We start from the raw sequence: 21,317 nt of genomic DNA on the forward strand, positions 1-21,317 counted from the left end.
ATTCAAGCCCATAAAATGAACATACTTGTATGTCCACTACCATATATATGACAGACTTTCAATGAGATCTAAGCAGACCCTTGATGAAGTTTAGAAAGATGTCTATGAACACCCCTAATGGAATTGGTAATGGCTGTAATAGATTATAAGCAGCTATGTTTTCAAGTTTGAATATTTGACCATTTGAGCAATTACGAATGTAGTTTTTAACATCCCTCCAAACCCCTTTCCAATAAAAAATTGAAGCCAACTTCTTGGTTATTACACTGACTCCTAAATGACCACCTATAGCATAATCTTGAAATAAGGCAATGAGGTCTTGTCTCAAGGCAGGATCCTTTCACATCTTATATCTTCCTCGCCTTTGAAGTTTATTTTGAAGTCATGAATACACCTCATAGGTATTGAGGTCTTGTTGTTTTTTGTTATAATAGGTTGAGGTGTTCATCCTTATCCCATGACTCTTCCACTCTCTTAAGTAGTTCGGACGGCAATATTTTAGTTGTTAGTTTGTTAATTTCCCTGAAGGTAGCCTGGATAGAGGATCAATTATAATAGTTACCTTCCCCTTTTAGAAGACAATATCATAATCAAACTACATGAGCTTGACAATCCATGCTTGCTAAGATGGGGCAGTGACTTTTTGTTCTAGGAGGTGTTTCACGTTTTGATGATTTTTTTTTTTAATTATAATATGCTAATTCACTAGATATGGTTCTCACTTTTTAATAGCAAATGGAATGACCAACATTTCTTTTTCATACATGGATATTAGTTGATTTTTGAAAGATAAAACCTTACTTATATAAACAATTGGGTGGCCATCTCGCATCAAAATAGCTCTTTATGCCTTCCCCACAAGCATTGGTTTTTGTCATTAATACCTCTGATAAGTTAAGCAGTGTTAGGACTAGTGTAATGGCTAGGGTTGAAAGGAAGAGAGACCAGTAAGGAGAGAGAAGTCGAGAGGAAGAGAAAACGTGGCCAGTGACGGTTTCAAAACTCTAGGAGGAAAAATGATCCCTTTTCAAATTTTTAGATAAGAAAAATTGTTATATTTTTAAATTAAAGGGATAATGTGATAAATGTTTAGTTTTTTAAAAATATTTTTAATTAAATTATTTTTTTATCCTTAATCTTATCAGTAAATTTTTTAATAAAATAGTGGATATTTAAGTTTTTAAAAATTAATAAGTAGGAGTTTGAGATTTCACCGATCCTTGGGTGGGAATAAATCTTTTGGCCTTCTTATTTACCAGGACTTAATATATTAACGACAACACAGAAACATAAAATGGTTGTAACTTGGGAAATTATAACGCGTAGGTTTTCAACTTAATTTTCCTTCGTTACCATTGTTAAACGACATCGTTCTGGAGTCAGATTTGCCCCATCATCTTCTCCTCCTTCGACTCAAAATGTTTCCACGCAGACATTTTTGAAAATTCATAATACTCTTAAGTTGTTCGTTAAAATTCCTAGAACGCATATGAAACTTGCGACTCTGGGCTGGTTGTCCTCATTGTCATTGGGGCCTACGCTTGAAGACCATTAGCTAGCGTACATTATGGAATATTGACAAGCAACATTAGAACGACTCGATAGTCTTTGGAAAGGAAGAAGACAGATCAACAACTCGTCTCCCTGTAGGGACTTCCACTCGCTAAGATATTAAACTCCATACGTGGCTCCAATCAGGTGGCAGTTTGAATCAAAGTCTGAGAAATGGTGCATCCAATTGCTAGGTCAGTGGAGATGAAAGATTATGTATATAGTCTTTACTTGTGTAGAAAGCTCAATTACTGGGGCGAGGAGACTAGTGACAGAATGATGTGTCCAACTTGAGACTGATTCCATGAAGAGGAGAGGTAATGTTATATTTTAACTGAATTGATTATTGCATATAATATTAACTCTTGAAGCCAATTATTTGATAAACTTATCATTGCAGCATAATTTTTTTTAATAAAATTATCTGCACAATCTATGAAGAGTTTTTGGTGATTGGGTATTGGTTTATTTTTAATTTTCAACTATTCAATCACATTATGATACGTATTATAAAATTGTGCACATAATATTACTTTATTTTTGTGTGTGTGTTTGGCGAGAAAAATGGTATGTTTGTAGTATTAATTTGTCCATCTCCTTGCCCCTTTGCCCTATTTGAACTTCAAAGCATGTTGAAAGCAGAGGCACTAAGTTTTTTTTTTTTTTTCAAACAAGGAAATCTTACATAAATCGGATCACTTTTTGGGCTAAATTAATTACTTCACCTAAGTTAAGAGTTTAATATTAAAATATCATTAGAAAGATTTGAATTATTGTTTTACTATGGAATCTAACTCTTTTGGACACTTACTCTGTCCTTTTTCTAAAGGCCAAAGGACTACTTCCCACCCAAAGTATGCTCATTTCCCAAGTTTTCCCTCGTTAACTTTGAAAATTTCATTTACCCACCCATAAACCGTTAAAATTAACTGATTCTGTTAGTCATATCATTTCCCCCTCCCTAAACCCTAAAAACTAACAATTTTCCTCCAACCCAAGTTTTCAAAAACTATGTTTTCCCCCTAGGGTTTCCAAACTTTTAGATCCAATTTTTCAACGACGACCGACGATCTCTAAGTACTTACTCTTCCTCTCCGACGCCTCCTCTTTCTGACTGTGCATCTTCTGACACTATGTGGTGTCGTTGTCGACGAAAACCAGGCATCTTCGTCAGAGAAGAAGACAAGGCGTCTTCATCGAGATAAAGTCACATGGCATCAGAAGATGCACGGCTGGAAGGAGGAGGCACCGGAGAGGAAGAGTAGGTACTTGAAAATCGTCGATCGTGGTAAAAAAAATTGGATCTGAAAGTTTGAAAACCCTAGGGGGAAAATACAGTTTTTGAAAACTTGGGTTGAAGAAAATTATTAGTTTTTAGGGTTTAGAGAGAGAAATAAAATCAAATTTAAGTTTATTTTTAATATTTCAGATAAAATATCGATTTTGCCCTTAAAACCGTTAAGTTTAATGATCTATGAGTGGGTAAATGAGATTTTCGAAGTTAACGGAGGAAAACTTGGGAAATGAACATACTTTGGGTGGTAAATAGTCCTTTGGCCTTTTCTAAATTCAAACAATTAAGAAAAAAAAAAGTAATTAACAATCTGGAAGCTTTGAAAGGAAGACAAGAAACAGAAAGGCTAAAAACAAAGTAAATAGACTTTTGTTCTGAGATATATCAAGAAATTTCAAGCAAAAAGACAAATTTGCATTCAAATGTATCATCGTATGTAATAATTCATTTCTACAATATACCAATCAAGTGAAACTCCAGGTTTAGTGATCGACGTAACAATCAGTAAATTAAGAATTTAATTTTAAGATATCTTGGATTTGAACCATTTATCTCAAGGTTGGAATCCCATTTGTTTTCTACTCAATTTATCCCTTTGGACACTAAGTTATTCTATTATTTATCTAAATTCAAACAATTAAAAAGAAAGAAAAATAATCAACAACCTGGAAGCTTTGAACAGAAGACAAGAAAAGAGAGGCTAAAAACCAAGTAAATAGACTTTTGGTCTCAGATATATCAAGAAATTTCAAACTAAGACAAATTCACATTGAATGTATCATCAAATAAATGATACAAGCCTACAAGATCTTTGTAACAGATAACCGAGTTCAGGTTCCCAAAAACAAAGCCTATCTGGTTTCATTCATCCTGCACTGAGAAGGTTTCAAGAGGATAAAAGCAAGAACTTCTTTCTTTATGCCACTTAAAAATCCAGCATGGCTCTGAAACTCATTTTGCAGTCTTTCCAAAATAGATGAATTTAGAAGATCATGTGTAAAGATTGGAAATGTCAAGGGGTTATTTACTTAGGTCATTATCTGACATTAACTTACAGAGTCAACTTGATTAATCTCTCTCTTTACACCTTAAATTTGAATTGCAAGAGTATCTTAAGACAGGGAAACTGATTTATTGGGAGTTCGAAACTACTAACAGAAAGAATAACTCTCTTTACAAAAAGCAGATCCATTTTCTCAATGGCTGCAGCTCATGGATTACTTTATTTGTGGATAGTCTTCAATTTATCCTTGCTCTTGGCCTCTGCTCAAGTAGATGACCAGTTCATCTATCATGGTTTCAACATCTCGAAACTGCAACTGGGTGGCTTGGCAAAGATTCTTCCCAATGGTCTATTGCAGCTCACAAACACTTCTGAGTTTAAAAGCGGCTATGCTTTCTACCCTTCTCCTTTCAAATTCAACTCATCTTCCTCTCAAACCCTTTCGTTTTCCACAACTTTTGTGTTTTCCATGGTTTCAGAAGCAGATTTCGGAGGCAATGGCTTGGCTTTTTTCATCGCACCATCTATGAACTTTACTGGCGCTGTTGCAGGTGCATATTTAGGACTCTTTAGTCTTAAAAACAATGGCCAGCCTACAAACCACATCTTGGCAGTTGAGCTTGATACTGTACAAAGCCCTGAATTTTATGACATAGATGGAAACCATGTTGGAATTGATGTGAACAGCCTCATCTCTCTTCAATCTGCTACAGCTACTTTTTTTTCCGATAAAGAAGAAAGAAATGAGACTTTGGCGCTAGAAAGTGGAAAACCAATACAGATTTGGATAGACTATAATGGAACAGAAAAATTACTGAATGTATCAATAGCTCCACTAAAAGTTCCAAAACCAAAGAGGCCTCTGCTGTCAACACTTATCGATCTCTCTGAAGTTCTACTGGAGTCTATGTATGTTGGTGTCTCTGCAGCAACTGGTACGCGAATAAGTGATCACTATATTCTTGGATGGAGCTTCAACAAAAGTGGACCAGCACAGACCCTTGACATTTCAAAGCTTCCTCCACATCCTCCGCTTCCTCCACCTGTGAAAACAATTGAGGGCCTAGATCGAACTGCTACTGTTTTGCTGCTGGCATTAGCGGTTGTGCTGATAACAGTTGGTGGAGCTGTTTACTTTGTGAGGAAGAAGAAATATGAGGAGGTATATGAGGACTGGGAAAAAGAATATGGTCCCCATAGGATCTCCTATAAGAAACTCTACAAAGCAACCAAAGGTTTCAAAGAGAAAGAGGTTATTGGACAAGGAGGTTTCGGAAAGGTGTACAGAGGTGTCCTTCCTTCAAATGTACAAGTTGCAGTCAAGAGAATCAACCATAACTCAAACGAAGGGATGAAGCAGTTTTTGGCTGAGATTATGAGCATGAGAAGGCTAAGGCACAGGAATTTGGTGCAACTCCGGGGCTATTGCAGGCGGAAGGGAGAAGTTCTATTGGCCTATGATTATATGCCTAATGGAAGCCTTGACAAAATCTTATACGGTGATATGAAACCAAACCTTAATTGGTTTCAGAGGTTCCGGATTCTCAGAGGAGTAGCTTCCGGCCTTCTTTATCTCCATGAAGAGTGGGAACAAGTTGTTCTGCATCGAGACATAAAAGCTGCCAATGTTCTTTTAGATGCCGATCTGAATGGAAAGCTAGGAGATTTTGGGCTTGCTAGATTATATGATCATGGTAGTGACCCACAAACCACTAGCCTGGTAGGAACTGTTGGTTATCTGGCTCCAGAGTTTCTTAAGACTGGAAAGGCAACAACTAGCACTGATGTATTTGCTTTTGGAGCTTTTATGCTTGAGGTAGCATGTGGAAGGAGGCCTATGGAACCTGGAATGGTAGATTTGGCTGATTGGGTCATTGATTGCTGGAAAAAAGGAGCAATTCTTGATGTTTGTGACGCTAGATTGGAAGGCATATATGTGGAAGAGCAAATGGAGTTGGTTCTTAAACTAGGCCTCTTTTGTTCACACTCTAACCCAGAAGCTAGGCCTAGCATGAAGCAGGTGACACAGTATCTGGATGGGCAAGCAAAATTGCCAAGTATAACACCAAATAGCATTGTGATAGGCACAACAGCGGTGAAGAATGTAGCTTTTAACATTGTGTCATTAGATTCATTGCCTCGAAGTAGTTCTTCCCGTTGCTTGTCTACTGTTGATTCAATCCTCGTGGTAGGCCGCTGAATCAAGACTTTCATGCAATAGCTGCATCCTTAGGACATAAAATGTTTGGAAGGTGAAGAGAAAATGCAGATATTATGATGTACTATGTCTCTGTACCTTGTGAAATAGTAAAACTGACACTACTTGTAGCATAATTGACTTGTTATTCGGTAAGTTTTTCTGTGCTTGCTGGCAAATTCACATGGATTCTGTTTTAGCTTTGTCCTCCATAGCATTATCAAAACAGAATGGCTAATTGTCCAGAAATAACTGTGCTGTAGGGTTTCAGCAAAGGGCATTGACAAATTTAGTAAATTTTCTTCCCCTGTCTCCTTTCATGTATTGTATTAGAACAGAATTGCATTTAACATTAATTCTTCCCTTGACGAATTTGCTGAGTTCGCTAAGCTATTTGGATTATTTCCTCATAAAATAATTTCTTTAGATTTCTATAAAACATCATTCTATTTAAAAGAATGTAAACAACATACACTTAAATAAAATAAAACGAAGCTTAACATCAATAAACATCATTTAAGTTAAAATAATTTTAAACAGATATGATACATAATAGAGAAATTGTAGGAATGATATAATGCACATTTAGAGGTTAAACTCGTTTTTATCTGACAAATTTTTTTTATTTTAATAGAAAATTCTAAAAGTTCAATCATTTTAATTGAAAAAAATAAAATTTGATCACCCAATAATTGTACGTGTGAGCAAAGAATATCCAAATCATTAATTTTTAACGGCATTAGGTGATAGAAATGGTTTTGTGTAACATAATATAAATTTGTCCATTTAATAGGAAAATTAAAAAAGTTTAGTCTTTATAATAATAAAAACAAGATTGACTTATTTCATTAGAAGAAAAAGGCCAAAAGAGTTATTCCCACCCAAGGTATGGTGAATTATCAAATTTTCATCTGTTAATTTAAAAAAGCCTAAATACCCATATTTTTGTTCAATTATGTGTTATTTTGTTGAAGTGTTGTGATCAACGTATGGAAGGTCCCAAGATCCTAATAGATTACTTCAAGTGTAACCCTGCCTGCTAAGGTCTACTTTAATAAAAATGAATAAAAGCCCATAATTTAACTTGCGGTCATATCTTAAAGAGTAGGGAAATAAGTGCAAAGAGTTTGAGACTAGTTAAAAAGCAAATCTCTCTTTGCAAGCACCTCCTTATACACCTCAATGGTGGTAGCTCTGAGGTCACTTCTTTGTTTGATAGTTTAAATGCCCACTTGATTTTCTTGACATCAGCTCAAGATAGAAACCAGTTCATCTACCCAACAAATCCAAACCGCATCTTGATGGCACTACAAAAATCCTCTCCAATGGTCTATTGCAGTTAACCAGTGGCACCCAACTTCAAACACGCCATGCTTTCTGCCCACTTTCAATAAAGTTTAATCGATCATCCTTATAAGTCTCATTCTTTTTCCACTCCTAAGTAATTTCACAACCAACTAAAATATACAATTTAGGGTCTTGCACAAGATAAGTTAAAGGTTCAACAATTAGAATATAATAAGACTCTAGTGTTTTTATTGTCTAAAGAAAAAACATAAAAGAGAATAAGATATAAGGTTTTAATATGGTTAGACCTAATGATTGTAATGCTTACATTCAGGATATAGCTATTAGTTTATATGTATTTTACACAATGAACATGACTTTAAAAGTTTTAGGGTTGAGAAAAATTGATGAAGTATTAAAACTTTTAGAGAAATGATTTAGATTCAAATCTCTATCACGCTTACGAAATTTTGATTTGAATTACTTTAAAAAAAAAAAAACTGAAAATTTTAAAAAAAAATGCCGTTAAATAAAGTTTATTCATCATTTGCAATTTTTATGTTTTAGTTAACTATTACTGGAATGTGAATGGCTCCCTACCCTGTCAATGTCAGAGCAGGTAGCTCTGATATAACCATGGAAAGGCTATGACCCCGTAACTTAGGATCAAGAAATGCAGACGAAGTTCATTACTTCAGTTTTATACAAAAAGATTAAATTCTTGGAGATGCCTACTCCGTATCCCTTGTTGGTATTCCATTCGGCAAGAAAACTAGTTATTTTTAGGGAAATTTTAAAAATTAGGCAAAATTAAAGGGGTCTAAGCGAAATTGCCCAAAAAATTCAGGTTTAAGCAAAAATGCCCAGGTTTTGTGAAATGACGAAAATGCCCCCATATATAAACACAGCAAATTTTCACTGTGCAATTCAAAGAAAATTCGAATTTTTAACGCATCCCACGGCAATCCCACGGCGAACGTCATTTTCGCCGATTTGCTTGCTTTCCGGCAACCGAAAATGGAAAATAATGTTATCACATCTCCCGTAATCTTGTTTGGATCAAGTTATTGCTCATATTATTGAGATTTGATTGAGAATTTTCGGTTTGAAATTTTAGGGTTTACGGTTTGAACAAGGCTTAAAATATTTTGATTCTTGGTTGTTTTTGTTGAATTAATTGAGGGGTTTTGTGTTATACAACGTGTAGATTCGATTTATGTGAAAATCAGTGGCTAAAACGACCAAAATTTGGCTGGAAATGACTGCCGAAGAGATCGGCAGTTCGACTGTGAACAGTGTTTCCCACGTCAAAATCAATAATCCCACGTTCAGCCTAATTTAGGGGGGGAACTTAGCTTTTTAAAACAATTGGGGTGACGTGGGAAATCCTTAGCCCACGTGGGGTTTTTTTGAAATTTATCAAGTCAACGTGAGTTTTGCGAAATTACGAAAATGTCCATATATATAACACAGAAAAAAATTGCTATTTCCCACGTTAATATTAGCGAATTTACTGTGCATTTCTCTCAAATTTCAAAACATTTTCACGTCACCACGTTCATCCCACGGGCGATCTGATTTCCGTCGATTTTCTTGATTTCCGGCACCCACGAATGGCAAAGAAGGTTAGTATATCTCCCTTAATCTTGTTTGGATCAAATTATTGCTCATATTATTGAGATTTGATTGAGAATTTTCGGTTTGAAATTTTAGGGTTTACGGTTTGAATAATGCTTAAAATGTTTTGATTCTTGGTTGTTTTTGTTGAATTGATTGAGGGGTTTTGTGTTAGACAACGTGTAGATTTGATTTATGTGAAAATCGGAGGCTGAAACGACCAAAATTTGGCCGAAAATGACTGCCGAAGAGATCGGCAGTCCGACGTGGGAACAGTGTTTCCCACGTCAAAATCGTGCATCCCACGTTCAGCCAAGATTGGCTGTTTTTGGGGGGGAAAAGTAGCTTTTTTAAAATATTAGGAAGCTGGGGAAATTCCTTAGAACACAGTGGACCTTTTAGAGTTTCAGTTTTCATGAGGGGGTAAATTGAGATTTTTCTTATCTAGGGTTTTTGATTGTGTACTTTTCGAATTTTATATCCGTTTTTTCTGTTCTAGGGTTTTTCAACTTTTAGAATTCGAATTTCAATTCCGTTTTTTCGAATTTCATCGTTTTACGAGATATGGACTCGTATTTTTCAGATTTCCGAAGGATTTTTCGATTGTTCTCATTCTAGGGTTTTTCAACTTTTAGAATTCGAATTTCAATTCCGTTTTTTCGGATTTCATCGTTTTACGAGATATGGACTCGTATTTTTCAGATTTTCGAAGGATTTTTCGATTTTTCCCATTCTAGGGTTTTTCAACTTTTAGAATTCGAATTTTACTTCTGTTTTTTCGGATTTTATCGTTTTACGAGATATGGACTCTTATTTTTCAGATTTCCGAAGGATTTTTCGATTGTTCCCATTCTAGGGATTTTCAACTTTTAGAATTCAAATTTCAATTCCGTTTTTTCGGATTTCATCGTTTTACGAGATATGGACTCGTATTTTTCAGATTTCTGAAGGATTTTTCGATTGTTCCCATTCTAGGGTTTTTCAACTTTTAGAATTCGAATTTTAATTCCGTTTTTTCGAATTTCACCATTTTACGAGATATGGACTCTTATCTTTCAGATTTCCGAAGGATTTTTCGATTTTTCCCATTCTAGGGTTTTTCAACTTTTAGAATTCGAATTTAAATTCCGTTTTTTCGGATTTCATCGTTTTACGAGATATGGACTCTTATCTTTCAGATTTTCGAAGGATTTTTCGATTGTTCCCATTCTAGGGTTTTTCAACTTTTAAAATTCGAATTTCAATTCCGTTTCTTCAGATTTCACCGTTTTACGAGATATGGACTCTTATCTTTCAGATTTCTGAAGGATTTTTCGATTGTTGCCATTCTAGGTTATTTCAACTTTTAAAATTGGAATTTCATTTCTATTTTTTCGAATTTAACCGTTTTACGAGATATGGACTCGTATTTCCCAAATTTTTGAAGGATTTTTCGATTGTTTCCATTCTAGGGTTTTTCAACTTTTAGAATTCAAATTTCAGTTTCATTTTTTCAGATTTCACTGTTTTTAGATATATCGACTCGTATTTTTCAGATTTCCGAAGGATTTTTTGATTGTTTCCATTTTAGGGTTTTTCAACTTTTAGAATTCAAATTTTAATTTCGTTTTTTCAAATTTTATCGTTTTACGAGATATGGACTCGTATTTTTCAGATTTCTGAAGGATTTTTCGATTGTTCCCATTCTACGGTTTTTCAACTTTTAGAATTCGAATTTCAATTCTGTTTTTTCAGATTTCATCGTTTTACGAGATATGGACTCGTATTTTTTAGATTTCCGAAGGATTTTTTTATTTTTTCCATTCTAGGGTTTTTCAACTTTTAGAATTCGAATTTTAATTCCGTTTTTTCGAATTTTATCGTTTTATGAGATATGGACTCGTATTTTTCAGATTTTCGAAGGATTTTTCGATTGTTCCCATTCTAGGGTTTTTCAACTTTTAGAATTCAAATTTCAATTCTGTTTTTTCGGATTTCATCGTTTTACGAGATATGGACTCTTATCTTTCTGATTTTCGAAGGATTTTTCGATTGTTCCCATTCTAGGGTTTTTCAACTTTTAAAATTCGAATTTCAATTCCGTTTCTTCAGATTTCACCGTTTTACAAGATATGGACTCTTATCTTTCAGATTTCCGGAGGATTTTTCGATTGTTGTCATTCTAGGTTATTTCAACTTTTAAAATTGGAATTTCATTTCTATTTTTTTCGAATTTAACCGTTTTACGAGATATGGACTCGTATTTCCCAAATTTTTGAAGGATTTTTCGATTGTTTCCATTCTTCCGCACCGATATTTATCGTGCAATATACCAGGAACCAATCAATCCTCTTGGAAATCAATGTGATTGGTTACACTCACCGGAAGACAGAGTTATATTGCCCCCCGTCCTCGATAGTCGTCGTCCAGGTCGTCTAGCCAATAGAAATCGACGTCCATCACAAGGAGAAATTGTTACACCGAGGATTTGTAGTCGTTGCCATGAACCGGGGCATACACGAACCCAATGTAAATCCCCAGCACCGGTCCCGAGCTCTGCCCCCCAGCGTTTACATACAAAAGGCAAAGGAACGAGATCTTGACATGCTGCTACTAAATTTTATTTTTTATATGATTCTTCATTGTTGTACTTCAGATTTATGTAACCGATGTATTTTTATTATGTTTCAAATGTGTAATTGTATTGTCATTTGATGTAATAAATTTACATTTAACCCCCCATATTTATCCTAAATTACATTTAACCCTCAATACTTGTCAAATATTGCATTTAACCCCCATATTACGACATAAAAACTATACTTAACAAATAAAATGAAGTTTTAGGATAAGAATGACATAAATACCTTTTTTTGATGAATAGTATTTTTTCGAGTCGAATTCAGAAATACAACTTCCTTCGTCCGAACGAATCCCTACTAATTGATGTTGAAAAAAAATGAAAATGAGAGTGAATGTTTGAGTGATATGAGAAGTGTGTGGAAATAAAATGAGTGAGGAGGGTTTATATAGATGAGGGGAAGGGTATTTTTGACATTTTAGAAAAAATAATAAAATATATAAATAAATATGAAAATGTCTTTATAATGTAAAATATCTTAAAACCCCCCATATTTATCCTAAATTACATTTAACCCTATAGTGAGTGAGGAGAGTTATATAAATGAAGGGAGGGGTAATTTTGTCATTTTAGAAAAAGTTTTAAATAAATAAATAAATATCAAAATCTTTTATAGTGTAAAATATCTAAAAACCCCTCATATTTATTTAAAATTCCATTAAAACCCCTATAGTGAGTAGGAGAGTTATATAAATATGAGGGAAAGGGTAATTTCGGTATTTAAAAAAAGTCATAGGCATTTTTTTTTTTGAAACAGTGATTTTGGGCATTTTGGCTTGGAAATAGTGATTTTGGGCATTTTGGCTTAATGGGAGGGCATTTTGACTATTTTTTAAAATTTCCCTTATTTTTATATAATATAACTGATAAAATATTAAAATTTTTATTAAAAAACTTAGGTTTGAATTTATCATATTTATAAAATTTTAACCCATTCAATACAGTGAGTATAAATAAGATCATTTGCCCAAAAAAATAAATAATCTATTGGAGATATTCAGCTTATATATATCAATGTTCCATTTTTCTGCGTTGAATCAGGACCATCGTTGAAAGTTCCAACAGGATTATTTTAATAACAAGAAAACACTCCAAACTTCATTTTCAGTGCAGAGAGATAGAAAATCTCTGTGGCACACGGAGCCGCCACGTTTTACTTTCAGAACCCACGTCTGCCATCCAATACTCTACCGTAAAATTGTAAATAAGCAGCCCCAGATTAAAAATTGCTTTTGTCACCATGGATCCAACTCTAATTCCCTCATCATGTTACATATAATACATGGACTTGAACTACTTCAAATAAAATATTATTAGAATATCATTGAAAAGAAAAAAATATATCAGCATACAACATGACCTGAACTCTGCAAAGGTTAGGAGAGATTGGGTTTATAGATTCAGAATCATAACTTACTGAGATGAAAGCATTTGATTAGGTATTTTAAAGAGAGATTAAAAAAAAGTAAATGATCATATCACTCAATCGAAAGTTATCATCTTAATTTGTATGCATAATTCTATTCGGATACAAATTAGTCTTAATTCAATTATTTGTACTTGGATAGTCATGCAAAATGATAAAGTTGATTTGCTAGTGTTTGTTGAGTGAAGATCCATTTTTACTTCTTTTAGAATAAACCAAGTAATATGAATCCAGATTAGATCTACCAGGTTGACATTTCTCCGCTGTTCCTGCGTTCAAGGACATGAACATTTCAATAATAAAAGATCCATCTCTCAAGTATTTGAAAGAATCAAACTAGCAGCAACACCTTTTTCCTCACCACAGAAGACATATTTTTATCCCAGTTTTATCTCTTTCTTTTTTTCAAGTGATGGCTGAAGCTCTTAGATCAGTTTACTTTTGGTTGTTTTTCAACTTATCCATCATATTTTTGTGCTCATCTCAAAATGAAAACGAGTTCATCTACAATAACGGCTTCCATGAAGCCAATTTACAATTGGATGAAATCTCAATAATCCACCACGATGGTCTATTGCAGCTAACCAACACTTCTAAGAGGCAAGCAGGCCATGCTTTATATCCATTTCCCTTCAAATTGAACACATCTTCCGCTGAATCTCTTTCTTTTTCCACGAATTTTGTTTTTGCCATAGTTCCAGAATCGGATAAGATTGGTGGCCATGGCATAGCCTTTTTCATCTCCCCTTCTATGGACTTCAGCAAAGCTGTTCCAAGTTCATATTTGGGGCTCTTCAATACCACTGAAAATGGCCTGCCTGAAAAGCAAATCTTAGCAGTCGAGTTTGATACTGTACAAAGCCCTGAACTTCATGACATAAATGGAAACCATGTGGGAATCGATGTGAACAGCTTGGTTTCGAAGGATTCTGCTACAGCAACTTATTATTCAAATGGAGAAGGGAAGAAAAAAAGCTTGATGCTCATGAGTGGAGATCCAATTGAGGCTTGGATAGACTATGATGGTGGTGAAAAATTGCTCAATGTGACAATCTCTCCTATTGGAATCACAAAACCAGAAAGGCCTCTCTTGTCAACACCCCTCAATCTTTCTGATGTTCTCTTGGACTCTATGTATGTTGGTTTCTCAGCGGCAACTGGTGAAATTACAAGTGACCAATATGTTCTAGGATGGAGCTTCAACAGAAGTGGGCAAGCACAAAACCTTGATGCTTCCAAGCTTCCTCCTGTTCCTGCAAAAAAGAAAGCAAGTAAGAAACCTGGAGTGCTGGTGATTGCTTTGATTGTAATAGGAGTGGCTCAGTTGTTGATTGTAGTTATTGTAGCCGCTTACATTGTATGGAAGAAGAAATATGAAGAAGTATGTGAAGACTGGGAAAAAGAATACGGTCCTCAAAGGTTCCCCTATAAGAATCTTTATAATGCAACCAAGGGTTTCAAGGACAAAGAGCTTATTGGAAAAGGAGGTTTCGGAAAGGTATACAGAGGTGTGCTTCCTTCTAATGAACAAATCGCTGTCAAGAGAGTCTCTCATGATTCGAAACAAGGGATGAAGGAATTTGTGGCAGAGATTGTCAGCATGGGAAGGCTAAGGCATAGGAACTTGGTGCAACTCCGTGGCTATTGCAGGCGAAAAGGAGAATTTATATTGGTCTATGATTATATGCCTAATGGAAGCCTGGAAAAAGTATTATATAGCAATACAGAACAACCTCTCAATTGGTTCCAGCGATTCCGAATCATTCGAGGAATAGCTTCTGGCCTTCTTTACCTGCATGAAGAATGGGAACAAGTTGTTATACATAGAGATATAAAGCCGGGTAATGTTCTATTGGATGCAGAACTAAATGGGAGATTAAGTGATTTTGGCCTTGCTAAATTATATGATCATGGTAGCAATCCACAAACCACCAACCTGCTGGGAACTGTGGGCTATTTGGCCCCAGAATTGATTAGAACTGGAAAGGCAACTACCGCAACAGATGTATTTGCTTTTGGGGCTTTCATGCTCGAGGTGGCTTGTGGAAGGAGGCCTATAGAGCAACAAGGTGATGGAGTGGTAGGTTTGGTTGAATGGATAACCAATTGCTGGAGAGGAGGAGCTATTATAGATGCTAGTGATTGGAGATTAGAAGGCATTTATTCAGAGGAGCACATGGAGTTGGTACTTAAACTAGGATTGTTTTGTTCACACCCTAACCCAGCAGCTCGGCCTAACATGAGGCAGGTGATGCAGTATCTTGATGGCGATGCTACATTGCCAGATATATCACCTGATAGCAGTTCAATTGAAGTGTTCATAACTAGTAATGAAGCTTCTAATAGTGGAATGTCATTTCCTTCATTGTTTGAAATTAGTTCGAGTAATCAGACAATGTCAATTAGTAATTCATAGTAATTCAGTCCTCACAGGACGGTGAATCAAATGTCTTTTCATGGAATAATAGTTTTCTTGGGACCAATCAACAGGTTCCCCTGAATACATTACTCTACAGCAATATGGTTTTCTTTTTTCTGTGAATTGCATACAGACAAGTCAAATATTAGATGCCAGCTAATACAACAATGTGCAATGATTTCAGCAAGTACCTATTTCAAAGCAAGAAATCATTTTTACACATAATTCGTACGGACCCAATTAATATAATTTATTCATACTCATGATGCATCAATACCATAACATGAAGCCATTTGGAATGTCTACAACAGTGTTAAATATAATCTTTTGGTATACACAGGTGCCTTATGAGGTTTCACTTCAAGATTTTGGATTCAGTTTCTTCCAAGCTCAAACCTTTGGTCTCTGGAACTATCAGAATTGTGAACAAAACCGATAACAAGGCAAAAGCACCAAAATGGAGGAAAAGATTCCCCGCTCCCAGCAACTCCTGCAGAATTAGCAAATGCTAATGCCGATCATCAATAAACCAGTTTATCGAAAATAGGAATCAAGGATAATCAATAAAGAATGCCTTCAATGGCATGAATGCAAAGGTAACAATAGCATTTGAACCAAAGTTAGTAAGCACTGCAAGACTGATGCCTTTTCCTCTTGTACAAGGTGGGAAAATCTCTGACACCATCAGCCAACTGATAGGCCCAAATGATATCTGAAATGATATTTAAATAACAAACACTCTATCAGATTCAACCTTCACATTGAAAACAAAATCTTTGTCAATTCTCTTTTCGTCTACATTTTTCCAATTACTTTTCCTTCGCATAATATTTTCTTGGTCAATATATGTTTATACCATAGGGAAGTAACTAATTACTGAGAAAATTAAGTCATTAACACCAACAACCAGAAGACGTGATTCTTGCCTGGTAGCAACTAACAGAGAGAAGCAGAGCAGCAACAGCAACAAAGGAGAGACCTCCAAGAACTTTGTAATATGCAGAAAGCAGAACTAAGGAAAGTACCTGTAGTGTAGTCACACAAACTTTCAGAGAGTAAGACTTGGGTTTGATCCTTTACCACGCTTTTGAAACCTAATTTATCTTAGAGACTGGGTGATTTTGGCCTTGCTAAATTACATGATCATGGTAGCAATCACAAACCACAAACCTGATGGGAACTGTGGGCTATTTGGCCCCAGAATTGGTTAGAACTGGAAAGGCAACAACCCAAACAGATGTATTTACTTTTGGGGCTTTCATGCTTGAGGTGGCTTGTGGAAGGAAGCCTATAGAGCAACAAGCTGATGGAGTGGTAAGTTTGGTTGAATGGATAACCAATTGCTGGAGAAGCAGAGCTATTATCGACGCCAGTGATCCAAGATGAGAAGGCATTTATTCAGAGGAGCAAATGGAGTTGGTAATTAAACTAGGGCTGTTTTGCTCGCACCCTAACCCAGAAGTTAGGCCTAACATAAGGCAGGTGATGCAGTATCTTGATGGCAATGCTACATGTCCAGATATATCACCTGATAGCAGTTCAATTGATGCGTTCATAGCTAGAAATGAAGCTTCTAATAGTGTAATGTCATTTCCTTCATTGTTAGCAATTATTTCGAACCAGACCTTGTCAACTAGTAATTCAGTCCTTACAAAAGGTCGCTGAATCAAATATCTTTCATGGAATAATAGATTTCTTTAGGACCAATCAACAGTTCCCCTGATTTTCTCAAACTTCTAGTTCTTACATTTTTTCTACTTGTTACTATATTCTCCAAGACAAATTTGATTTCAACTGAACACAATCTGTTCTTGCACTACTGTCTACTGAATCGTAGATGCTCAAAACAGTGTAGCTATCTTTGAAACAGACATAATAAAAATCAACGAAAAGAATACTTAACTCTACAGCAATGTGGTTTTCTTTCTTCTATGAATTGCATACAGACACGCTAAATATTAGATGTTGTTCGGTTTATCCATATACTTTCTCGTGTACTCCTCCTTTATGTATTGTAGAGAAGAGAGTAAAACTAATACATCTTCTCCTTTTCTCACTTTTTCTCTTGGCATAATATTAGAACGGATCTCAACAAAACCTTAATCTCGCCACCTATATAACCGTAGTCGCCCTTCTCTCTGTTCTCTATCTATTTTTTCTAGGGTTTCTCTGTTGCTTTCAACCACCAAGACCTTGTTCTCTTATCTTAAATGAACGGTAAGCACTTAGAGTTTTCTCAAACCACCATTGTCTTATCCTTGAATACATAGCTTTGTGGTTTTACATCATGAATTTTTATATTATTGGCTTGACATGGATGTGTTGAGCCTTCATCTACATCTTCTGTCTCTTCTGGTGTTGTTTTTCAATGGCATTTTCTTCATCTACATCCTCTGCCTCTTCTAGTGTTATTTTTCAATGACATTTTCTTTGTCCTCTCTCGAGAATAAAGCTCAATGAGATACTATAATCAAATTTAATAGGTCGAATTACCTACTTTAGTCTTAGGTATTTAAAATAGTAATTTAAATTCGTATAATCAACATGTAAACAAACAATTTAACATATCAGATTTTATAAAATTTTGTTAATAACTTAAAAAAAAAAAAAACATTCATACAATTTTCATTAACAAAACAATCAATTCAAGAGTAATGCCAATGTTATAAATAAATTTTAGAAATACTATTTTTAGATTTTACTTACAAACATGTTATCATCACAGAACAATATTACAAACTTAAATTAGACAACTTCTATTTTAAACGAATAAAATTGAATTATAATCTTCACAAAAACTTATGTAATTAATATATGTAATAACGATTATACAAATAATTTAAAGTTTTCAAACATTGTAGACTTATTTCACTATAAAAAACCTCTCCCAACAGTCTCTTTCACTGCTCTCAAATTCCTTCTTTAGCCCCAAACAATAATAACCACCATCATATTTTTTTAGTGTGTTTGAGCTCTTGAAAGACTGAAAATTTTAAAAAAAATTGAGTTAATTAATTTTAAATAATAAAACTTTCTATTACCTATCTCTCTCGTCTTTTTTTTTAAGTAAAATTTATTAAAAAACAAAAGGTCAAAACAGAAAAAACAAACTAAATTCATCTTGTCTAGTTATCTCTATATTAACAAGATAAAGAACAAGATAACAATAGTAAACTATTTACAACAGTTAACAAAAAAAACTAAAATATTTTTAATTTTTTTAAATTTAAAAAACTAATAATTTTGTTTCACTTAAAATTTAAAAAATTGTATTTTCTCTCATATTGTTTGATTTTTTTCAAGTCTATCACTTTTAAGAGATATCTCAAGGAAAGGTTGGTTAACCTTCCCACTACCTCCTTTCTTGGTGGATTTTTAGTGTGAAAACAACTAAAAATTTGATTAAAATGGTTAAATAATATCACACAAATTTGTGTATCATCTAACTAATACACAGATAGTTAGATGATACATAGATCTATGTGATATTATTTGATCATTTCGATTTGATTTTTTGTGATTTCCATACCAGGAAACCACTAAAGAGGGAAGTAGTGGAAAGGCTAAACCTTAGTGGGAACAAAATGGTGTTTTATATATACTAAACCTTAGTGGGAATAAGTCTTTTGGCCATTATGAAATAATGTTTATGTGAATTGACATGACTCCTTTATTTGTGACTTTCGTGAGTGCATTTCATATCCTTGACTACTAATTTGTTTTCTGATGAGAAATTAAAAGTGGAATCTATTATAAATAGCCTAAACGAGTGTTATAAACAGCCTGAACGATATTATCCGCTTTGGCCTTCAGGCCCGCACGGCTTTAAAACACATCGTTCAAGTTAAGGGCTTCTGACCCCTGTTTATATACGAGCTCAGTAGACTGCACGAGAGCGATGTGAGACTTCAGATCACAACACCCCCCCCCCCCCCATCGTGAATCGTACTGATAACGTATTATAAACAGCCTGAACAAGTGTTATAAACAGTCTGAACGATATTGTCTGTTTTGGGCTTCAGGCCCGCACGACTTTAAAACGCGTCGTTCAAGTTAAGGGCTTTTGGGTCCTATTTATATACAAACTCAGTAGACTACACAGGAGCGATGTGGGACTTCAGGTCACAATAGAATCTTAATTTTCATCACAAAATTATTATTATTTTTTCCGTAATATGTGGCCCAAACCTCTCAATTCCTTCCACGACGTCGTTTAATTTTCTAAAGTGAGCTGCTAAATTACGCCAAGTATTTTTGAGTGAACAACGAGCTGTCACCTCTAGAGGCAACACAAGTCCACTTAAAAAGCTAACAGTTGCGCAGCCGCCCCACACCCCACCAACTGCTCGCTTTTTTAAAATTAATTATTTGGCGGCTGCGTCGTGGAATATAAATTTGATTTTTTAGTTGTCTGTTTCAGCCTCTCGAGCTCGATACGTGGCGGATCACGAGGCATGGCCTTTTCGCTCTAAAATTTGAATCGAATGGTGGTGGTGGTGGGATGTGGGTCCTCCGCTTATTATGACAGCTTCAACGCAAATCGCCGGCGTAATTGTCAGTCTTAATCCGACACGTCCACTTTGCTCACGGCTTCTCCGCACCGTATTCATTGTGTTTTACATATTTTTTTAATTATTATTTTATTAATGCATGAATGTCCTATGTCATCTTAATCGTAAACATGTCGTCAATTTTCACATAATTACTTTGTTATAAATATAATTTATATATAAAAATAATAATATATTATTATATAATTAATATTATTTTATTTTTAATTTATAATTATTGAATTATATAATAATATATAATTATTTATATATAAAAATTATATTTATAACAAAATAATTATATAAATAATTATAAATTATTTAATTATATAATAATATATAATTATTTATAGGTAAAATTATTATATAAATAATATTATTGATAAAAACATTTCATATAGAATTGAATTTAAATAAACAATAAAATTATGTGTATTTGTTTTTTATACATAATTTATATATAAAGATGAAGTATTATCATATAATTAGATATTTTTTATCATATAATAATACATATTTTAAAATTACTTAATTACATGATGATATATTATTATATATATAAATTATATATCAAAAATAAATACATATAATATTACTTTTAAATAAAATAGGCGAAACGTTGCATAGGTGTTACCAAGATAATATCGGAACCCACCAAAAGCGGCAGCCGCACTTTCCCTATTCCATTTCAAGCGTCCGCTTACACGTGATCCCCAATTTTGTCTGTGTGCCAATTTTTTGCGTCAAGACATGAAGTCGTTGAATCACATCAAACACGCGCTAAAACTCATGGTCGTGTAACACGTGAACCCTGACACGAATCTCTACATACCCAGCAAATGGGGAATAAGTCCTACCAATTTCCGGTTTCTATGCTCACGCGCTTTTCATCACTGGTGAACATCACACGCCAAGATTAATTTTTATAAGGCCAAAGAACTGTTTCCCACCCAAGTTTAGGTGGCATTTAAGGTCATACCCATGGAGTTTGAAAATTTTGAAATCCCACCTATTGATCAACTAGAATTAAAATTTTTAGTTAAATATAAGGGTAAAATCATCATTTTATTAATAATATTAAAAAATACAAAATTTATTAAATTTTTCTCTCTTAAGTTTTAAAAACTAACATTTCACCCCTTTAAAAGTTTTTAAACTTTGAAAAATTATATTTCTCCCTCAAAACCTTTGAATTTTTTTCTTTTCCTTCGGCTACTTTCTTCGATGATATAGAAAGGACAACAACGAAGCTTGTTTGCCAACGAAGAGATCCAGATCTCTTCGTCGGCAAAGAACGAAGAGATCTGGACGAAGAGATTCCAGATCTCTTCATCGACCAATAGATCTGGATCT

General features: G+C 34.4%; 2 protein-coding genes across 2 annotated transcripts; both read left to right on the forward strand.

Annotated features, from left to right (window-relative positions):
- Positions 1-3,869: 3,869 nt before the first annotated feature.
- Positions 3,870-6,182, forward strand: LOC123225415 (L-type lectin-domain containing receptor kinase I.8-like). Its single transcript, XM_044649354.1, has one exon. The coding sequence runs from the start codon at positions 4,045-4,047 to the stop codon at positions 6,046-6,048; it is 2,004 nt and encodes a 667-aa protein (XP_044505289.1). The 5' UTR covers positions 3,870-4,044; the 3' UTR covers positions 6,049-6,182.
- A 6,981-nt stretch (positions 6,183-13,163) lies between these two features.
- On the forward strand, positions 13,164-15,514 carry LOC123225455 (L-type lectin-domain containing receptor kinase IV.1-like). The gene has a single exon (XM_044649401.1). It carries the CDS (start codon positions 13,408-13,410, stop codon positions 15,409-15,411), a length of 2,004 nt encoding a protein of 667 aa, XP_044505336.1. The 5' UTR covers positions 13,164-13,407; the 3' UTR covers positions 15,412-15,514.
- The last annotated feature ends 5,803 nt before the right edge of the window (positions 15,515-21,317 follow it).

This window comes from Mangifera indica, chromosome 9 (genome assembly GCF_011075055.1).
Source record: "Mangifera indica cultivar Alphonso chromosome 9, CATAS_Mindica_2.1, whole genome shotgun sequence".
NCBI classification, from domain to species: Eukaryota; Viridiplantae; Streptophyta; class Magnoliopsida; order Sapindales; family Anacardiaceae; genus Mangifera; species Mangifera indica.

Excerpts from the sequence above, each read along its gene's own strand:
- LOC123225415 (XM_044649354.1), top strand. The coding sequence starts at position 4,045 with ATGGCTGCAGCTCATGGATTACTTTATTTGTGGATAGTCTTCAATTTA.
- LOC123225455 (XM_044649401.1), top strand. The coding sequence starts at position 13,408 with ATGGCTGAAGCTCTTAGATCAGTTTACTTTTGGTTGTTTTTCAACTTA.